At 43.5% G+C, this 22374-nt stretch overlaps 1 protein-coding gene across 6 annotated transcripts in view; it reads left to right on the forward strand.

Moving 5' to 3' along the window:
* The window catches only part of AOAH (acyloxyacyl hydrolase), a 171229-nt gene that overhangs the window by 48672 nt on the left and 100183 nt on the right, over positions 1–22374 (forward strand). For all 6 annotated transcript variants that reach the window (XM_033428275.2, XM_012533065.3, XM_033428272.2 and 3 more), the window contains exons 6-11: positions 1796–1855; positions 7728–7798; positions 16375–16435; positions 17541–17611; positions 18481–18529; positions 21086–21134. In XM_033428275.2, the coding sequence (XP_033284166.1) occupies positions 1796–1855; positions 7728–7798; positions 16375–16435; positions 17541–17611; positions 18481–18529; positions 21086–21134 (361 nt within the window). The remainder of the gene's footprint in view (positions 1–1795; positions 1856–7727; positions 7799–16374; positions 16436–17540; positions 17612–18480; positions 18530–21085; positions 21135–22374) is intronic.

Below are 22374 nucleotides of genomic sequence, written 5' to 3' on the forward strand. Positions count from 1 at the left end.
CCCCTACGTTGACTGATCACAGGGAGGTCTGGGGAGTCCTAAGGAGAGGCTGGATGGCCAAGGCAGTGATGGGGAACACTCAGGGACACAACTGCTCACCAATTGGAACAGTAGTGCTTCAGTGGTTTAAGAAGCATACACTGTACAAGTGCATCCTGGCCACAAGACCTACCTGGAGAGCAACTTCTTTTCTCAAGTTGCTAACGTGCGCTCTTAGCTGTCAGCGGGCCTGCTGCCTGTGACACAAGAGCCATGGTTTGCCGTCCTTTGAACTTGAGGAGGTGGAATATGATTTGGGGCAGACACTAGGGAGAGGGGTTCAGAGCCAGTCCATGCAGCTGGCTCTGCCCCCCTCCTTCCTAAAGAACCTCCTGGAAAATTCACTCTAACCCAGGCTCCCACTGAGCAGTCGCACCTCCACTCATGTACACACAACGTGGCTGAGGTCTTCAGAACACACGGGGCTCCATGGTGGAGGAAGGCATCTCCCAGGGTGAAGAACACGCAAAATGGTCATGTAGGGACTCAACTCCTGAAAAAGGCCAGCATCTCCCAAGAGGCCTCTCCTGCTGACCAGCCAGCTCCAAGTCCTATCCCAGTACCTGTATTTTCTGCTTAGGTGAAGGGACAACGTTCCCAGTTACCTGGACTGAGAACTATGGCACTCTCCCTGAACCTCAGCTTCCCTACTGATTTGGGTGAGGGGATAGCTGGGGCTGAAAGACAGTTTTCCAATCAAACTATCAATGACTGAGCAGGGGCTATCAGGGTAAGCCCTGGACTAGAGGCCTGACATGATGTCCTGTAATCCTCACAGCACCCTATGAGGTTAGTAGCTATAATTCCCACGTTGCAGATAATGAAAATAGGGCTTTCGTATATGTCAAGGAATTCTGGGGATACTGAGGGGCTCAGAATATAACTTGCTTAAGGATTCACAGCTAGTCAGCAGCAGAGCTGGAGTTTGAACACAGGCATGTAAACCATCACCCAAGTTCTATTAGGGCCACACAGGAGACAGCCTGAGGAGGAGTATGGCGGGGTCAGGACATTTGAGGAGGGGGGACCAAAGCTCTGGGAAGCAGTGCTGGGAGCAAATGCTTCCCCTCCCCCACCCCCTGCCCCAGGTTACTTTTCTCCCAACCCTCCCAAAAATACACAGATACGGAGCTCCACAACAAAAGTTATTGGTAATAATTAGCTAACCCTTTATACTTGCAACATAAACTCAGAAGATGCCCTTGGATGCTCTAGAAATGGGGATGTCAAAGCAGGAGAAGAAGAGGTGAACAAGAGGTGGAGTCAGCTCAAACGGCAGCTGTCATCCGTGCTTCTGTCCTGCAGCACAAGGCACTCAGATTGTCTGTCGACCGCCTCCTGCCCTGAGGCTTTCAGATCCAAAAGCAAGTTACTGAGTTTAGCATAGCGGGCAGGAAGACGGAGGTTCAGATGGCATCTCTGTCGGACACTGGCTCTGAGATCTTCAGACAGTTTCTTAGCTTTTCTGCATCTTAATTTCCTCATCTGTAAAAAGGTCATATATCTCAGAGTTGCTGTGAAGATTAAATAAGATAATATTTGTGAAGTGCTTAGCGTGGCATCTGGCACAGTGCAAATCCCTTAATAAAGAGAGTTATTAACATGAAATTGCTTTCTTGTGAATTATTTTATCAGAAATTTATGGAATAATTCCTTTATTACTAGGTTACGAACTTAAAAAAACCTGACTTTGGAAAACACGGAGAAAGGAAAGATGAGACACAAGTTGTAATATTGTCTAACTTAATTTTTATAGGAGACGTGGAAATTGACACTAGAGAAGGCAAGACAGATTGTCAAGAAATCCCCAACTCTGGTAAGCAACCAACGGGGAGAATGCCAGCATTTTCCTTGGCACGTTCACCTCCAAAGGCCAGGGGCTACCCTGGACGCAAACCCACAACACAACACGCCACAGATGAATTGGGTTGGAATAGGAATATGAGCCCCTACCTCTTTTTTCTCTTCTCTTCTCTCTAGAGCAGTGTTTCTCAACTCTGGTTGTGGGCACTGTCCTGGGCATTGTAGGATGTTAGCAGCATCCCTGTCCTCTACCCACTAGGTGCCAGCACCCACCCCCACAATAGTCGTGACAGCCAAAAATGTCTCCTGGCATTGCCAAATATCCTCTGGTACTCACTGTTGAGAACTGCTGCCCTCCGGTAGACCGTATTGGAGGAGGCTGTATGCTCCTGCTTCTCCACTTTCTATATATGTGATCTAGGCTGAGCCTCAGTTTCCCTATCAGTGAGGTAGGGACAATAACAGTGTTCCTTTCTCAAAGCATGGATGTCAGGACTAAGAGAGTTGATGTGTGGGGGGTGTCTGGTATCATGCCTGGGACTTATCAAGCACTCTATATATGCCAGCTAAAATCATCACCAATATTATTCTTTTCCTCTAATTTTTCCTCTTTGCAATCATAGTTTTATTCAACAGAATGCCTAGTTCAAATCAGTTATCATTAAGTCAAGTATTTGACTTGGGCCCTGGTGGCCAATCAGCCCCAGTTGAAGAGGAAGCAGAAAAGTAAACCTTTAAAGAACACTGTCTCCCTAATGCTAGCAGTCCTGGCGGGAAGGAAGCATTCATCAGAGATGAGAGGGCATGGCCTTCATCCTTGGCTTCTCCCTACTAGCCCTGATTCAATACATTCAAAGTAGTATTGATTTGGCAACATGGAAATAAAGGGGAGGAAAATTCCTCATGGCTTGGTTTGTCAGACTTAGCAAATAAAAACAGGATGCCCAATTAAATTTGAATTTCAAATAAATAATGAATAATTATTTAGTGTAAGTATGTCCAGTACAATATTTTATTTGGCAACCCTACTTGTGGCGGGCACATGGGTTTTGATGTACAAGGCTGATACATGTTGCATGACAGTATGCGGGCATTTCTGCACAATTGATTAATCAATCACAATGCCTGCATCTCCAATTATTATTTAATTCAGTGAGTAATTAAAGGCCAACCATAGCTGGTTCAGCTAATCTGCTTAAGTTATTGAGTAAGAAACTGAAACATCACATGAAACCCTTGACCACCACCTTCAGAACTCTGAACAGACTGGAGAATAATACCGTTTTTCTCTTATTCTTCTCAACATGCATCTAAAAACTTATTCTCAGGACATCGTTTACTTCACTAGTACAAACTGCCTTGGCATTAACTCAAAGACTAATTAGGATTTTATAATTTTTCATTTCTGTCACCAGAATTGCGAGCATAATTCATGGGGCAGGATTCCAACCATGACTTGCAAGAAGCCAAAAAAAAAAAAAAAAAATCAACTGAACAATTCACCAATTAAAAAAAAAAAAACTCCTCAAAAACCTCCTCCAACTTATTTACTCTCTAGATTAAAGCTATCAGGGAAAAAATAATCAGGAAATGCAAATAAGCATCTTGAAAAACTGCTCAGAAGATATTGGCTGCAATTAACTCCATTGTGAAGGTTGATGTAACTGCCGACCTAGCCAGAATGTGGAGAGAAACAGAATAGGTTGCGTGTCATTTCAGCACAGCCTGTCAGATGGGGAATCCAGACTGGGGAAGAGTTTAGTGTTACTGAAGGGAATGGAATGTTCCAGAGAAGATCTGCCTCTCAAGGAGGTCCCGAGAGGCTCCTCGGGGGGTCTTCGTGGATTTGGCAGAACACTTAGCATCTGAGGGTTTAGAACACCTGAGTCATGGCATCAATTTATTTAATTATCACAAAAACTCCTACAAAGTAGATAGCATATTTCTGTTATCAACCCCATTTTACAGATGAGAGGACTAAGGGTGAGAGGTTAAGTAATTCCCTCACTCCACATAGCTAATAAGTGAGAAACCCATCATTTACATCTGGATTTAGCTTCTTCCAAGTTTCTACCCCTTCCACTATTCCAATAGCTCTCAACCAGACCTCCTCAGTACTGAATTTCAGGAAGCACCATTCACATCACAGGCTATGTGAATATTAGAATCTTGTAGTACACATCCTGTACTGCTGTACGTGATGGCCCTGATTTCCAACCTACCTACTCAACAGAACCATCTGGAAAGCCTTTAAAAATTGCTGCTGTTCAAATTTGCCCCAAGTAAAATAATCCAAGTTAAATTCAAGTAAAATAATAAACAGCAATGGTTTAAAAGCACTTCATCACACAGAAATTCAATCTTAAGTTGCTGTGTACAGAAGAGATGTTATGCTCCCGCTTTGACCCTCTATTTACCCCATTCACCTCATTCCATTTATTCAACCCCTGTTTGTTGTTCTGTATTCATGTAACATCCTGGGGTGGGAAAGCTCCAGATGCAAGCAGAAGCTGGTTAAATAGATGGCAAAATAAAGATGCTGCCTGACTCCTGTGCCCTGGGACAGGATTTGAGACTTTCATTTTAGATGGGATTACATGCAGTCAGATGTGATGTTTTAAATCCATTGCTGAGTTAATAACAGCCCACATTCTGCCTCTATCTAGTAAGGTTTGAATTGAAAGGAAGGGGCTGTCAAACGTGCAAGTGAGGACCTCTGCGCTGTTGCTCTGTGTCCATCTAAGTTCCCTTTGCAAGTTTATAAGAAGAGGTTAGTCCTTCCCGTACTGTGTGATGAAAAGGCTGCATGATCAAACAGAGGGAATTCTGGGGGTCCCTGGACAAGTTGCATCATCTATTGCCCACATCCTAGATCTAATTTCTGCACAGTGAATGTCAAAGACAGCTGCAGCCTTCAGGCTGAATTTTGACAGTGAACAGCTGTGCAATTATAACATTTTATTCCATTGTATCCCTTGTATAGTAATTATCAGGCTGTTGTATAAATTTTTTAATGTATTGGTTATCATCAGTGTTAAAATCTACATTGCCATTTCGTTCATTAGACCAAGGCCTTCAGACTAAAGTAAATATTAAAAGAAGTAGCTCACACATTCAAATGCAGTCTGACTCTGGGTCTTAGAATGTGTCTCTTTCCAAATTGCCACCGATGTTGGGTATAATTGCACGCTGGTGTTTATTTTACAGTGTATCTACACGGCTCATCTCAATCAGTTACCAGGTCTCTAAACACCCCTCCTTTGCACCACCATCCTCCCCCTCCTACCTCACATCTGTGGTTCCCAACCAGGGGCAATGTTGTCCTCCCTCCGCCTCTCCTGGAAACGTTGGCAACATCTGGAGACATTTGGGGGCTTCTGGCTTATAGTGGCTAGATGCCAGATATTCTGCTAAACATCCTACAATGCACAGGACAGCCCACAACAAAGAATTATTCAGGACCCAAAGGCAGTAGTGCTGAAGTTAGAAACCCCGGGATCACGTCTCGGATCCTTATCTGCCAACAGGTCTCTCTGTCCCATATTGCTTCCTCGAGGTCTTCATGTCACCTGCAGAGATACCTTTCCAAAATACAAATGTGATCCCTCTGCTTAAGACCTTCCAGGATTCCCCACTGTCCTCAAGATAGCACGTAGTGCAGTGTCCTAGGCTTGTCCTAATGTCTCCTTCCTTCCATGGTTCACCGTGTTCTCCCAGTTCCTTATACTCCAGCCAGGTTGAAATGTTTGGCAGTCCCCCAGGACTCCAGCCCAGCTCATGTGCCCACAGCACTGCAAGGGAGCTCCCTCTACCAGCGGCCGTGCTTTTCCAGCTTTGGTGTGTACTCCAGCCACCTGGGACCTTGTTAAAATGCAGATTCTGATTCAGCAGGTCAACTGAATCTGGGGCCAGAGACTTTAGTCCTGAAAGTTCCCAGATGGCCTCAATGCTCCTGGTTTGTGATCACACTTTCATCAGCTAGAACCTAGAGCAGTGGTTCTCAAACCTTAGTGAGCATCAGAATGACGGGGAGGCTGTGAAAACACAGATTCCTGGGACCTACCCCAGACTTTCTGATTTACTAGATCGGGGCGAGCCCATGAATTACATTTGTAACAAGTCTGCAAGCTGTACTCGGAGTTGAAAAGCATAGAGCATCTGTCTCTTCCTTCCCACCTGCCTCCTATCTGATTTCTGGGTCCTTGCCTGCCTCCTCCTCCAGTTCCCAGAAAGCCATATTAATGCCTGGACCACCACGGACATCACAGAGCATGCTAAGAGCTGGGCTATTCACCCCGATGCTCCACTAGACAGTAAGCTGCATGACAACAAGGACAGTCTTTTCTGTCTCCAAATCTTGTATGCTAATCAGCGTTTTTCCTCATCCTAGAAAGTTGGGCAGGCATCCTGAAGATCCTTAAAAACCTCATTTATAACCAGAAAAGGTTACCTGTTCACCTTTGCTAGTGTCAAAATATTACCAATGCTGTTAATACCACTCACAGCCATCTGAAGAACTTTTTGGGCTAGAGGGAATCACTACAGGTTTCCCCGCTATCCAAAAGTAAAGCATTCCTATGAAGTCTTTCCTAAGGCAAAGAAGCAATTACCTTAGGACACATCTTGCTAACAGATGCACAAAATAAACTGAGATCAAGCACAGAGGCTCACAGACACAGTTCAAAGCTATGGTGGCCTGATGCTGAGATGCTCAGTGTGGTTTCTGGGGAAGGAGCTGGGCAGTGCCCCTCTCACTGTTCAGGGTCCTCGCTGCCTCTCCACTGGCTCCTGAAAAACAAACGATGAACGTTATTTTTACTTTGTTTTTTTTTTTTTGCAGTACACAGGCCTCTCACTGCTGTGGCCTCTCCCGTTGCGGAGCACAGGCTCCGGACGCGCAGGCTCAGCGGCCATGGCTCACGGGCCCAGCCGCTCCGCGACATGTGGGATCCTCCCGGACCGGGGCACGAACCCATGTCCCCTGCATCGGCAGGCAGACCCTCAACCACAGCGCCACCCAGGGAGCCCTATTTTTGCTTTTGGCATTTTTTTTTTTGTGAGAGCAAAAAAACTACTTTGGATTTCTTTCAGTTCGTGAGGAGGTAGTAACTTAGGTCTTTCACAGAAACAAAGTGGTGTGAAGCGAACTTTTGAAAAGCGCACTATCTCTCCCTTTGTTGATAAATGCTGGTTCCTTACATTTTCTACCCTGTTGATTTTTTCTTTTGTCTGAGAAAAGCATCAAGGGAACTGCAATCTTTCTAAAATCATTACTTGGTAAAAAACCAGGGCTTTTAATTTATCCCACAAGCTAGAGTCTTATGGAAACTGCTGTTTGAAATCCCTTTGTTCGGGAAGCTTTGAGGGGCTTCATCTATACACCCCTCCTTCCTCTACCCCGCCTCCCCCAGGGAAGGGACCTTCCTTCTTCCTTCTTCCTAAGCCAGTGTCTCTCCCGTTAGTCTTTATTTTATCTCATAACAGGAAGGAATTATTTTATTTGAAAACAGTCTTTATTTTCAAATCCTTTTTTAAAGCCACTGAGGGCAGTGAGGAGAGGAACGTTGTCTGAGTAGAATGGACCAAGATGGGCCAGACCCTTTTGGGAAGAGGTGGAAAAGAGATGAAGGTGGGACTAGCTGGCTGGGGGAGAAGGGGAAGCCTTCAGGCTGAGGAGCCGGCATGAACAAAGGCACACAGGAGGAATGAATATGGAGCGTGGAAACAGGAACAAGAGGTAAATTTAGTTAACTAAAATGACCCAGATTCTGGAGAAAGAAGAGTCCAGAAATCCAAACTGTGGAGCCAAGAGGAGAGGAAGGGCCTTGAGAAGTTGGAAAATCATCCCTTGAACTAAACAACTCTTTTTTTGTTTTTCTCTCCAGACATATTCCAGAAGTGGTTCTGATATTTGTTCACTCCCATTTTTGGCCAAGATCTGTCAGAAGATTAAATTGTACGTATACAAGTTCCCCTTCCTAAGCACTGGCAGGGGATAGCATCTTTGGTTGTCCCTGTTTTCTAATGACTAAAATGAATTTCAAGTTAAAAGGCATCTTTCTGAAAGTGAAAGTGTTTCTTGCTCATGACTTGTACAGAAACTAGAAGACAAATTAGCTCAGAACAAATCATTTTGGAAATATACTGAATACCAGCATCTTTGAACCTCCAGCCTGACTTACTGCCCCGGACTGGAATGCAGCCTGCCTGCCAGTGAGACTTGTGGGTGGCTCAGGGCATGCTCGCACCGCACCTGGGGACAGGACAGCTCCTCCTTGCTGTGTAAGGTACAGACAAGGTTGGCCAGGGACTCTCTGAGCATCTTTAGAACCAGGCACTCACAAGGCTGGAAAAGGACCATTTTTTCACAGAGCCCAACCTATTACCTAGAAAATCTAGCTCTGCTATGTATGAACAGGATTCCTAATACAGAGACACGGTCCAAAGTTCCCAAGCCCTCCTGTCTCCGTTTAAAATCCCATGCTCCCTCCAGCTGCACTCTGAGTCTGAGGTTATGCTAGGTGTTATAGTAATCACCATCCAAAACATTAAAAGGTGGAACAGTCCTGCGAAGCATGTTGGACTAAGCGGCAAAATAGCGTAGGTCCACCTTCCACTCGGCTGCTTCCCGTGCGACTGTGGCAGAGGCTGCTGCCAGGCAGTGTATGGCACTGTTCTGGGGTCCAGATGCTGAACTTTCAATGCACTTCTGCACTGAGTTCTCACAATTCCATGAAGTAGGGATTATCATTATTTCCATTTCGCAGAGAAGGAAACTGAGTCTTACAGAAGTAACTCCTCCCAGCCATGAGGACCCAAGATACACCCCCAAGTATATTGGACCCCACTTGTTCTTTGGAAACATCCAGTTTCTTGACTCTTGTGCAATGCTGCCTCTTGAGCCAACTTTGAAGACTTGAGCCACTTAATGTCTCTGAGCTTCAGTTTCCCCATGTTGAAACTCAAGCTATAGACCCATTTGGAAAGTTTTAAAAATGCAGACTCCTTGGCCTGAGACCTGGTGGGGCAGCGTGGCATGTTCCTAGGTTCCTGGTTGACTGTGTCCTCCCTAGCGCTCTCACATTCTATTGCAGGAGGCAGACCGCAGATGCTACCTGTACAGATGACGCTTTAATGACTCAAAATAATGTTCCTTCACTGTGAGACATTCACAGAGACCGCTCGGTCTGCCCTGGCCCTGCTGCTTTTATTCTCACTCTCCCATAGGCAGTTCCTATCACTTGAGTGCATTCTGGTCCAGCCTGGCTCTCATGGTGGGGAGTTAGAGGGAAGAACTCCCCAGAGGTGACAGTCAGGCTGAACATCTGGACTGAGAGGCTGTATTGGTTTCCGAAGGCTGCTGTAACAAAATACTACAAGCTAGGTGGCTTGAAACAACATAAATGTATTCTCTCCCCGTTCTGGAGGCTGGAAGTCTGAAAGCAAGGTGTTGGCCAGATCCCTCTGAGACTCTGCTCCCTCTGAGCTTCCCTCAGGGACTCTGGGTCGAATCCTTCCTTGCCTCTTAGCTTCTGGTGGTGCCCGTCCATCCTTGGCAACCCTGGGCTTGCAGCTGTGTCATTCCAATCTCTGCTTCCCTCTTCTTGTATAGCCGTCTTCCCTGTGTGTCTGGTTTTCCTTTTGCAACCAGTCATATTGGATTAGGGTCCACACTTATGGCCTCATCTTAATTCAGTAACATCTGCAAAGACCCTTTTTCCAAGTAAGTTCACATTCACAGGGAGCAGGGGTTAGAACTTCAACATTTCTTTCTGGTGAACACAGTTCAACCCACAATAGAGGCCCTTTTCTTATGTTCCTCCATCCTTCATCTCATGAGCTTCACGGACGCTAAACTCATTGAACATCCCCCGTCTGCTTTGAAAGTATCTCAGGAGAGGAGGCGGCTGTGCATCTGACCCACATTCAGAGCCTCTTAGGGATCCAAGAGTTTAAAAACTTTTCCTGGTTCATCTGCCCACATAAGCTCCTGCAAGCCAACTGTGCAAAGTGCAGACTTGGATCCTGGAACATTTATCAATCTCGCTTTTCATGAATAGAAGTGGAGGCAGAGACCATCAGGACATGAGGAGTAGAGGGGAAATATCGGACATGAAAGAAAGTGAGGGAGGCTAAGATGCAGCCAGGTCCCAAGCCCCCGACCATTTCATCATGCTTAGCTCTTGTTGAATCGAGACCCCTGTCCCCTCCTTGCTGAAAGCATCATTGCATTTTCTGTGTCAAACCAAACGTGGGCCCTCAGGACCTAAAACGACAACTCTTCAATTGAACCACCTTTGAAAACCTGAATTCAAGAGCATCTGTGGCCAGGGATTTTCCTGGCCCAATTTCAAAGGGAAATTTTTTCATGAAAAAGCAAAAGCAGTATGTTTTTCTTCTTTCTAAAAATCATTGTGCTTCTAGTATAATTCGTACCGGGTCATGAATTATTCAGTGCTGCCTGGGTTATAAAGCACATTTAAATGCAGCCTCGTTTATTCTTTAAAACAACCTGTGGCTCAGTAATAATAATGACAAGTAAAAGTTATCTGATACTGTCTCTGCACCAGGAACTCTTATAAATGCAACCCTGTTAGACAACATTTTTTTGGTCCCCTTTTTAAAGATGTAAAGCCGTTTGTCCAAGGTCACAGAACTAGTCATGGATAAATATGATGTTTGAACCCAGCAGCCTGGTTATAAAGGTCAGGCTCAGAGCCACAACATTGCCTGTCCCTTGACTCGGAGCCTCACTTTCAGATGAGCAAGTCAGTTCTAGTTTATTTAATGCTTGACCCACTAGCACAGTCAGCAGGAGGTAGAGACAAAGACCTATGTGTCTTCTGTTACATAATCCTTCCCTAAAATCCCCTCCAGTAAGAATGCCTTTCTGGCTCTCTGCCTCTCTTGTCCCCATCCTGTTTGGTCTAATGCCTTCATAAACAAGACGAAAAGACAGCTCTCAGAATGGGAGAAAATATTTGCAAATGAATCAACGGACAAAGGATTAATCTCCCAAATATATAAATAGCTCATGCAGCTCAATATTAAAGAAACAAACAACCCAATCCAAAAATGGGCAGAAGACCTAAATAGGCATTTCTCCAAAGAAGACATACAGATGGCCAAGAAGCACATGAAAGGATGCTCAACATCACTAATCATTAGAGAAATGCAAATCAAAACTACAATGAGGTACCACCTCACACCAGTTAGAATGGGCATCATCAGAAAATCTACAACAAATGCTAGAGAGGGTGTGGAGAAAAGGGAACCCTCTTGCACTGTTGGTGGGAATGTAAATTGATACAGCCACTATGGAGAACAGTATGGAGGTTGATTAAAAAACTAAAAATAGAACTATAATACGACCCAGCAATCCCACTACTGGGCATATACCCTGAGAAAACCATAATTCAAAAAGACACATGCACCCCAATGTTCCTTGCAGCACTATTTACACTAGCCAGGACATGGAAGCAACCTACATGCCCATCGACAGACGAATGGATAAAGAAGATGTGGTACATATACACAATGGAATATTACTCAGCCATAAAAAGGAACGAAATTGAGTCATTTGTTGAGACATGGATGGATCTAGAGACTGTCATACAGAGTGAAGTAAGTCAGAAAGAGAAAACAAATATCATATATTAACGCATGTGTGTGGAACCTAGAAAAATGGTACAGATGAACTGCAGGGTAGAAGTTGAGACACAGATGTAGAGAACAAACATATGGACTCCAAGGGGGGAAAACCGCGGTGGGGTGGGGATGATGGTTTGCTGAATTGGGCGATTGGGATTGACATGTATACACTGATGTGTATAAAATTGATGACTAATAAGAACCTGCAGTATAAACAAACAAACAAACAAAAAGACAACTAATACTAAACTTTCTTTGGGTTATTTGTATGGAAATATGTTAATATAAACGTTTCAGACATTACATGAAATTTCTAAAAGTCTTATATGTTCTGGTATAATGTTATAAGTTATAATTCTAGTTATTACTTTAAAATGTATATCTCAGAAATAACTAAATTTCCTTGTCAATTGCAAAAAAAAAATGGCCAATGGAGGTGTCTCCACCCATGGGCAGCTTTCCAGCTCCCAGCCTAGCTCCGGTCGCTTGCCTAGCCTGCTCCATCCTCCATGCTCGCTGGTACCTGCTCCTGCACCCTGTTCTTCTCTGGCTGCTTCCCCATCAGTCTCCCACCCCCACCGACAGCTCTTGGAGAGCAGGGATACCATTTCTTGGTAAACTTTTTATCCCTGGTTCCTACCACAATGCTTAGTTTTAGTAGGGACTCTGTAGAAACAAGGGAATAAAAAAAGAAAAAGCACTACTTTATTAGAAAAACAAATGTTTAGGATACGAGGCTATACCATGGGGCAACCAAGTTTTTGGTTGTTTTCTTTTGATCAGAATTCACAGTACCTATATACTGCCTATTTTCTATTGTAGCAGTGGTAGGACAGGAGGGTCCCCTCTTAATAATTTAGTCTTTTTATTGAATTTCCAAATGCATGAACCCACATATGTATTATTTCACATAAATTCACACAGACTATCTTATCTTACCTTAACTGTGGTTTGTTTTTTTTGCGGTACGCGGGCCTCTCACTGTTGTGGCCTCTCCCGTTGCGGAGCACAGGCTCCGGACGCGCAGGCTCAGCGGCCATGGCTCACGGGCCCAGCCGCTCCGCGGCATGTGGGATCTTCCCGGACAGGGGCACGAACCCGTGTCCCCTGCATCGGCAGGCGGACTCCCAACCACTGCGCCACCAGGGAAGCCCTAACCGTGCTTTTAATTCGTCATTCTTTGCCTTTTTTCATTTGTTCCTTCTTGCCCCTGCCCTGCTCTTTCCTCCCACATCATCCTTGTCCCCACCACAAGGTGAGCCGTGTAAATACGTCAGGATGTGTCCTTCCATGGTTTTCTCTGCTGTCATTTTATCTTACAGGGATGCACGTAACGCATCCACACGCATATGAAACAGAGTCATGCTGGCCCTGGAGTACTGCCTGGGACTCAAATATGAGGCAGATACACATGGAAATTTTATTCTCCCTACTTTTCTTTTGTTGTAATGCCCCAGTTTCATGACATAATTTTAGGCACTTTGAACTTGAATAGCTCACCATTATGTAACGAATGCCATTCAGCTGCAATCACAATTGCTCCCTGGGTCAAGGCTGCTAGCCCAACCCCAGATAGTCATAAGGCAGGAGCAGCAAGCAGGTGATTAGCTGCACCAGCCAACGTGGTAACTGGGGTTGTAGGTATTTTCACTGTAAGTTTCTCTGCCTTAGACAGCATTGCTGCCAAAAACATTTTTGCCACGTAACTAATTAGCCATGATTTTGCTGTAAAGGATAAAACAATGAAAAATAAAAGAGACATTAAGAAGGACATCATGAAACATGAAAAATGAATTACAAAATTAAAGAGACTTTATTGCTAAATACAGAACATCTGAATATATTTAAAGTGTGTGTCTATTTCATGGCGATACTGCGCAAATGACTGATCTTATTTCGTGACTTGTACATAAGCACTTGTCTTCCAGGTTTTTCATTCTTAGTATTTTACACACTGTTTTTTCCTGTTGATTCTTCTCCTCATTTGGCATCACTCTTTTTCTTTTTTGCTAAGATTTCTTCCTTCGTTAGGAGAAGTATCAGTTTCCAGATACTAGGATGCATGTTTATACCTAAGCTTTGTATTGTGTTGTGAAAGCCTCTACACTGTTGTGTTCTTGGCATCTTGTAACATGTCTGTTGATACACATTCCAAAGTTCTATGGGAAATGCGAGTTCAAATCTGCAACTTTCAGGCCCTCAACCTCTTTCTCCTCCATTGTAGTGTGCTTCAAAATCAGAACCCGGCTCCTGGGGCAAATCATCATCATCTGTCATGACTTTTGTATGATATGTATCAAAACAAACTATCAACCAGTCATTTTACCTTTCATGGCAAAATTGTCTTATGACCAATTAGTTATGTAGTGAAAATGTTTACAGCAAAAATGCTTGCTGCAAAGGTGCTTACGGTAAAAATACCTAAAAATAGTGGACACGCATAACTGGACGGAACATTGTGTGGCTGGGAACCTGAAAATCTGAAGAGAGTCCATGGATTGGATTCGAGATGTCTCCAGAAACTAAAATGTCATAAGAGCAGACACCTGATTCCTGTTTGCCCAACCCTAGAAACCATCCTTGGAATAACTGTTAGCATTGCACATAATAATGAAAAGAGCTAATATTTTGTGAGTACTTATCACATGCTTGGCACAGGTCTTCCTTGCTTCACACGTAACAATGCTATTAGTCTTTGCAACAGCCCTAGGAAGCAGGTACTGACACTGGCCCTATTTACAAATGAGGTAACAGATGTACAAACAGATTAAATAAGTTGCCCAAAGTTACATACCAAGTAGACGGCAGACCTGGGATTCAAATCCAAGGAGTCTAATTTCAGAACCTAGAGCTATGTTAGGGGGCTTCCCATACTTTTCCTTCCTACTAGAGCGCCCACACCCATCACCCAATTACTTGCTTTGAAAATGCTTTCTCATCCTTTAGCTTCCACCTTAAGATCACCTCCTTCCCTGTGTAGAGTTAAGAATGTTTTCCCTCTGGGTGCACAACCCTCTTATAGAATTTTCTCCATAGCACTGTGGTTATCTGTTGATGCCTTGTTTCCCGCCACCCATCATTAAGCTCTTCTAGCATAGGAAATGCATCTTATATTCAGCCCTAATATCCAATATGATGCCTGGCACATGCAAGGACTTCAAAAATGGCTGTGGAATGAATGAATGAATGAATGAATATTTCAGCATACAACCAGATACCTGTAAGGATACACAAGGTATCAAGTTTAGATCCAATTTTGCAGAAGTAATAGTAGTGAAAGTCAACAATGCTTTATCCAAAACAGAGCCAGATGTGATTTCGAATTCAGATTTTAAGAAAGTAACATACTATATACCATAACTCACCTAACACCCAGCACCTCCTAATCAAACAAATTTATATATCAGCAATGAAATATATGGATAGTCACACTAAATAAGGTACAGCTTATGAATTGCCTTAGACCAGTTTGGGTCAAGTTTTGCCACCAAATGTGTTAGCTGCAAAGTTGAAAATAAGAAACAACTCTTGGTGTTCAGACCTGTTTGGATCTGGGGGCTATGAATAAGGGATTGTGGAGTTTATGTAAATTGCAATTTATGTGACTTATGATGACCAATCTACCCTCTCGTGTCTAGAATGTATGTCGTCACTCTGAGCCTTTAAAATAAGCAGGTAAAGGTTAATTTAATGAACTAACTTTCTAATTCTAGAGACAACTCATTGTTCCTTCCTTCAAGGACAAACTCTCATCCCCGAGATGGCAAAGGTGGAAAGGGGTAGCTTTGTCATCCTCAGTGAGACCTTTCACCCAGAACCTTTTCTCAGACTGAAAATATAGCTCTTTGGGTCTGTTCATCCTCTCTTTCTCTCTCTCCATCTCCCTCTCCCTCTGTGTCTTCCCTCCTTTTCTCATCTAGAAACATAAAATAGCTATCCAAGAGGTCAAATATGTACATGGGAGAAAACTACCTAGTCTTACAGGAGATGTCATCTCTCAAGAGGTCTATTAATGTGGACTTGCGGTGGGTCCACCATCTCAGAGCTCATAAGACAGGCTCCATACCACCAGTTAGGCTCCATGCTGGCTTTGGCTGAATTCACTTGACTTGAGACTCTCAGAACTGCTGAGAAGCTCTTGATTCAAAAGACCATTTACTAAATCCTATAAAGGGTCACGTGACTCCGTCTATATTCTAGGCTCCAGGAATAACCTCACCCTGCCATACGATGGCACTTCCCTGCTACTCCGTAAGTGATTTTCCTAGAGGGAAACAGCATTTGCCTTTGGAAGCTGGGAAAAGTCTGGTAGCGAGATCTCAGGGGAAATCCTCACTCGGGGGTGTGTCCATGGTTTTGGCATGAATTGCTTGGTCATCAATCACAACAGAGCCCTTAGTTCCCCAGGCTCTTGAATGGGAGTGACAACTAAATTTTCAGATTCTCAGAATAAGTGGTTTAAAAGAGGAGAATCTTAAGAAAAGATTTCCATCACAGAATGTGTAAACTGTGTAAAATCTGTAGTACTGAGCTCGTTGACTGGACCGAAAATGTAGGTTCTTTCCTGAGGACCTCAACAGCCATATCCCATGCCCTCTAAAACTTGAGTTCATTATATTTTAACTCCCCGTATAGGTCAAGTAAAAAGTCAGAGAGAAAATAGTTCTGTTGAGTGGAGAGCAGGGATGAGCAAAGTTTGACTGGTACTCTTCATTTTATTTTTATTTTATTTTTTAAATTTTTATTTAGGTCCTTAATTTTATTTTTAGAATGGGGTTCTGTCACATAAACTCAACACAGCCATATCTAAAAATGTCTCTATTTGTTTTCACAAACACCATTTGTTTTTTCTTAGCTCACCAGGTGTTTCTTTTCTTTTAGGGCTATGCAAAATTCTTTACCATTCAAAGATGCAGATTCAGACAAATACAGTGTTTTCCCAGTAAGTATCATTAAGACTAACCAGATGTTTGCTAAATATTGCATCGCTTCCTATAAATTTCTTTCCTTTAATAAGACAAGATTGAATGCCATTTGAATGTATTATTAATGTGATAATACACCATTTTATGATGTTTACAGACTTTTTGGTATCTTACTAATACATGGACCATCAAAGTGGATCTTAGTCCTAGACTGTTTTCGTTTCCTAAAGCCATTCCCAGCTGGAATTCTCCACGGGGATAAGTTATCTTGAAATGTGTTGGGAATTATTTTCAAAATTCTTAAACGTATTTTAACTTAAAGTGTGTGTGTGTGTGTGTGTGTGTGTGTGTGTGTGTGTATGTCTGTGTACACATGTTAGGTTTAGAACAGTTAGGATGTCAGAATGTTCTCTGCGAAATTCAAGCAAGCAACAGATGTCACAAACTCTCCAAAGTAGGTGGGATCTCAAATACTCTACCTGGGAATGTGAGAAATAAAAACATTGTTTGACATTATCATGACTCTTGATTCTTTCAAATCAGACATGTCAAAAATATAATAAATCCACACAACTAACCAGTTTGGCTAGAGGTCTTTTAAATTATCCAGCAAAATGATTAATCACTGGACCAAATAAACCAATTGTTTTGGAGCCTTTGATAGAGAAAGTTCAGGGAGTTGGACAGTCCTGCTCTTTGTGGAAGTGCACATAGACGCATACACATGAACACACATGTACACAGACACGTGTATAAAACAGGCATTCACATAACAACCCATGTGAATGCACACGTGCCCACATGCATGCACATTCACGCACATGCACCCCCATACACTCACATATCAGCACGCACCCAACAACACATATACGCACGCGTACACACACTCTCACATACACACACACTTCATCTGTGATTGGCCCTGGTACCATATTACATTTCACCTCACACAGGAGGTCTCAGCATATCATCTTAATTTTCTTAGTGATCTCTAGTGTTCCTAGACTGTATTTGGATTTAAAATGGCAGATGTCAGCACCCCTCAGACAGCTCTGATTGGCCTTCACTGTGGATAACGTCAAAGCAGAACTGACCCTTCCTGTGTGTGCTCTTCAATTTCAGACACTGCGGGGCTCTCACTGGCGAGGGAGAGACTGTAACGACAGCAACAAGATGGCATACCCAGGCAGAAGGTAACGGTCTCTGCTGGTCACTGATGTTGAAAATTACCTTCTGAAAAGGAGGCAGAAGGCATAATTATCTCCCTCAGCCTAGGGGATTCGTGCTTACAGAGAGAAGGGACCTCCATGTCCTAATTGAAGTAAAGCGCAATGAAAAAACAGTGTTTGTTCATTCATTTGCCAAAAAAAAGCTCATCGAGCGTTGCCAAGCACTCTGCATCATGCTGGGTGGTAAACAAATAGAAATAGGCCTCCTCTCGAGGAGTTCACAGTCTAGTGGGAGAAACACGTGAGCAGACAGGTTATTGTGGACGTTTATCCAGCCTCCTGCACGAGTTCTACAGGCAGCCCTGGGCCCAGAAAGAGTAGCCTCTTCCACCAGGAGGAGGACGACGGGGGCAGAAAGCAGAGCACAGGTCACATTTTAGTCCCAGGCTGATCACATCTCAGACTTCAGACTGGGTATGCCAGCCTTCATCTTAGCTGTGACTACAGTGCGGAAGCGTTAACCAGATGTTTGGGACTTTAGAGGCATAACTTTAATGGTGTCACCTGTCTAAATGAAATGGACTGCAGATGTGTTCATTATTCCTATCGACATCATTCCACAATAATACCTCCCATGAATATAGTCAATTGTGAAAAGACTGCATTTGGTCCACAGTTCCCAGCAAACATCCAAAGCCAAGAGAATGGCAAAGAGGCCAAGTGAGGCTTCTGTTGCTACAACACACAATGGTGTGCGGCACTTTTCCCTGAAGAAACTGTCGTCTATCGAAGACACTTGGTGTAGCGCTCATTCATTCATTCCTTCATTTGTGAAGCTGACATTCAGAGTGATAAATACATGCCAAAGACCAATGTTGATGTTTTCTTCGTAGGCCAGACAACTGGGATACACATCAGGATTCAAACTGTAATGGCATTTGGGTAAGAGACTAAATTCAAATTTAACCCTGTTCTCTTGCTTTCCGCCCTCCTCAAAAGCCCATTGCCTGTTTGCTTCAGTCAGACCTAAGGAAGAAGATGGTAGATTACAGCAACTCTTTTTCTGCTGTTTGGAAGAGGGGCACAGAATCCAATCACATGTGAAGAGTGTCCATGATGTAATGAGAGTTGAGGCTGTCTCTGTCACAGCCACTATAAGTCTTGCTTAACGTAATTCACATCTAATCCCTTTATTCTGTTTGGAACAGTGTGAAATTAAATGGAGAGTGGTGTTAGCAAAGTTTTACAGCAACCCAAAGAGCTATTGGAGCAAACCGCATGCTGTCACCATTTCATTGCAGCTATTTTTTTCTATTTCATAAGGCTAGTCAGGCAGAGCGGAAGTTATCTGTAGTTACACCACTACCCACATCCTGAGGCATCTAATGCTGGTGCCCCAGTTCTCTATGAATAATAAATTAGCAGCTTCCAGGTAGAGAAAAGGAAAAGAAAGAGAAAAGCCAAACACTTAATCTTAGCACGGCAATGGCAGCAGACCCAATTTTGTGAGGTCTTGAGTTTATAGGATTTGAGGGGTCCTCATGAAGAAAAAGAATACCAAATACAAAATCAAGAATAAAAGTATAATTAATTAGAACAATAAAAGAAATCTTAACAAATTCCTGGAGTCTTGGAAATTTAGGTCCCTTTCTTCTGAGATCTCTTTTCCAATTTACCAGGAGTGCTTATGTAGAAATATTGTTCTGCGTGCAGCCTGGCTCCTCTCCACCTAAAACACTCTATAGCTCCCAGCTGCTCCCAGCACTCACACAGGCAGGGATCGTACAAACAAGGAGCCTTGAAGTTTAAGATTCTCCAGCTTCAAGATAAATTGCCTCTGAATGGTTGCCTAATTTGTCTGCTTGGATGAAGAGGAGAAAGTTCCTGTAAATAGTTTCCTCTCTCCAGGACACTGACAGTCCATTTCTTCTGAGATATGGAGAGCAAGACAGATTGTATCCTGGTATAGCCCTACCCACCCACCCTATCATCAGTCACACTGCCTTTTCATGAGGAGGGGAAGACATGTCCCCTAGATCTTAAGGTGTTAAGGTGTCAAGACCCCCAAGGCAGCTCTTGTTCGATAAAGTCAAGCTTAGTTGTCATGTTGGAGGACATGGGGGGTTATTAGTGTGTGAAGCTGCTGTCTTGGTTCCATGACCCCATCCCTGCCTCTGACATGGGAGTCCACCTACATAAGGAAGGCCAATAAGAGACTGTGCTAGACCAGTGGAAATCCACCAGGAGCCCAGGGAGCCAAGACTCAGCGTTTATCATCAGTAATAGGAGAAAGACACACGACCTTCATACCTATCCCTTTCCACGGAGGAAAAATGACTCACAGAATCACAAAATCATAAACTCAGAGAGGACTTTACAATCACTAAGTCCAACATTTCCCAAACTGTGTCCAAGAACTCCAGTGTTGAGTGGGAGGTTAAGAGGTAAGGGAGAAGGGGCACTATAGCAAAGTTTGGAAAGTACTGGGTCAAATAAGCCTGAACAGTTTTCTTTACTTCCGAATTTCTCAGCACCTTTAATGTTTTAATGCATGTTGGGAGTCCCCAAGACCAAGACAGTGAACACACTGTTTCCAGTACATCTCTGACCATCAGCTTCTTTCTTCCTAAAATACTGTTAATACCATTAATATCTAGTGGAATGCCAGTGCTCTCCAGACCAGAGTTTGGCAAACAAAAGAAAAAAAATTATATATATATATTTTAACTTTTTTAAAGTTATCCAGACTCTGCTCAAACCTTCCAAGGACCAGCTGCTCCACTAAGGCACAGACTTAGCTTTAAGTGTTAGGAAGTGCCCTCAGCTGTGGTTAACTCTGTCCCACTCACAGGCTCAACCTCACTTCTGGGTTTCTCAGTCTCATCATATCAACATTTGGAATCATTCTTTACGGTTTGGGCCGCCTTGTAAATTGTATGATGGTCAGTTGCATCCCTGCCTCTCCCCACTAAATGCCGGTAGCTCCCCCTCCCCACATTGTAACAACCAAAGATGTCTCCAGGCATTGCCAAATGTCCCTTTGGATGGCTGTGGGGCAGGGGTGGGGGAGGGGTGCCTCAAAAGCAGCCCTGTTGAGAATCTCTGCTCTAGAAGCATCAACCCTTAGGCACCAGAGGTGTCAGGACACTTAGAGCTCCAACTCAGAGACTGCTGAACCCAGTCTGCCCCTGTGTCCCAGTCACTGAATGGACCCTCAATGCTCCCTCCGAGTGATACTACCAGCACCCAGAGCCCTGCCCGGCATCCTTCTGAACAAGATGGCCCAGTTTCTGGATCTCTCCTTATTCCTGCCCCCAGTTCCTTAAAGCCCAATTCACTTACCTAGGATGTTGCTATGTTGGATTAAGGGCTCAAGAGACTTTAAAGGATTTTATCTACTGATTTGTTTTTGTGCTTTTAAAGCCATTTGGGAAGGATTTCGTGTTTGTGTCTCATAAATTTAAAAGCAAGCTGCTAATTTCATCATTTCTCTTAAAGGGTGTTGATCCAAAAGATGGAATTCCATACGAGAAGAAATTCTGTGAAGGTATGGATTGTAAAAGTCAGTGTACTTATTCCAATAGAATATTCTTTTCTAGTCTGAGTCAGATTGAAGCAAACAGACCATCCAAGTGAGGAAGTGCCTGATGCTACAACATAATGTTGACCAATTTACATTTATTTTCGTGACAAATTAGAAAATGACATGAAAAAGATTATAGACAAATGAGGCAGAATCAAGACAAAGCAAAACTGAATTTGTTTAATAGATTCCTTTTTTAGGGAATTGGAAACTTTAATGATAATATTAGAAAAGGCTGTAAGATAGATAACAGGGTAACTGAAATCCAGCACTTCTCCAAATAAGAAAATAAGTGGAGGTGATAATTTTCAGTCTTCTCTGTGTCCTCCTCAATACACTACAAGGTCAGACATCTAGACTTGTACTGACAGAGTCCTTGTGTTGACTGGGCTAAAGACTCATATCTGGGTGACTTGACGGAGACCTCCAAGCAATAGCCATTGAGAGTTCCCAAAAATACCTGAGCAAAAGCTCTGTATTCTAAATGCCCAATGCCACATACACCTGGGCTACCAGTGTTCTTAGGAGGAACCTATTACCACCCACATAGTACTGAAAATATGGTCCTGGTGATGCCCGAAGAGTCTCAAACAAGACCCTATGGTAGCATCACTGTTTTATGTTTAGACAATGCTTTCCCCTAACATTTAGAAGCATTTCATTCATTCATTCATTCAACAGATATTTCCTGGACACCTATTCCTATTATGCACCAAGGGCTATACTTGGCTCTGAGTTTTTATGAGCAGACACGATACAGTCCTTGCCCTCAATCAACTTAAAGTCTAATTGTCTGTAAGCTATTAGAAGGACAGGATGGAGGTAGAAAATGTAAGGACCTGACACATAGTAATGCAGTTTAGAAATGCTTGTTGGATGATAAAGGAATGCATTAACAAATAGACAAATGAATAATTAAACTCAGATCTAAGTGAAATCCTGGTGTGAGGCTCTGGGTTCACTGTGGGAAGCCTCTTGGATTCCCCAAATCCCAACCCCTCCTCAATGTCCTGGGCCTTCTCAGTCCCCGTGTGTGTGGCCAAGTGCTAGCTGTCACAAGGTCCCGAGATAGGGAGCCGCTGGAGTGAGGTTGGGCCATCCTCAGCTTGATTTGGGGCCTTTGGAGGTGGAGGAAGTAGGCTCTCCTCTCTGACTCTGAGAGGCACTGATTGATTCTTTCAGGATTTTAAGGGATTTGGAAGAG

Source organism: Orcinus orca, chromosome 9 (genome assembly GCF_937001465.1).
Source record: "Orcinus orca chromosome 9, mOrcOrc1.1, whole genome shotgun sequence".
NCBI lineage: Eukaryota > Metazoa > Chordata > Mammalia > Artiodactyla > Delphinidae > Orcinus > Orcinus orca.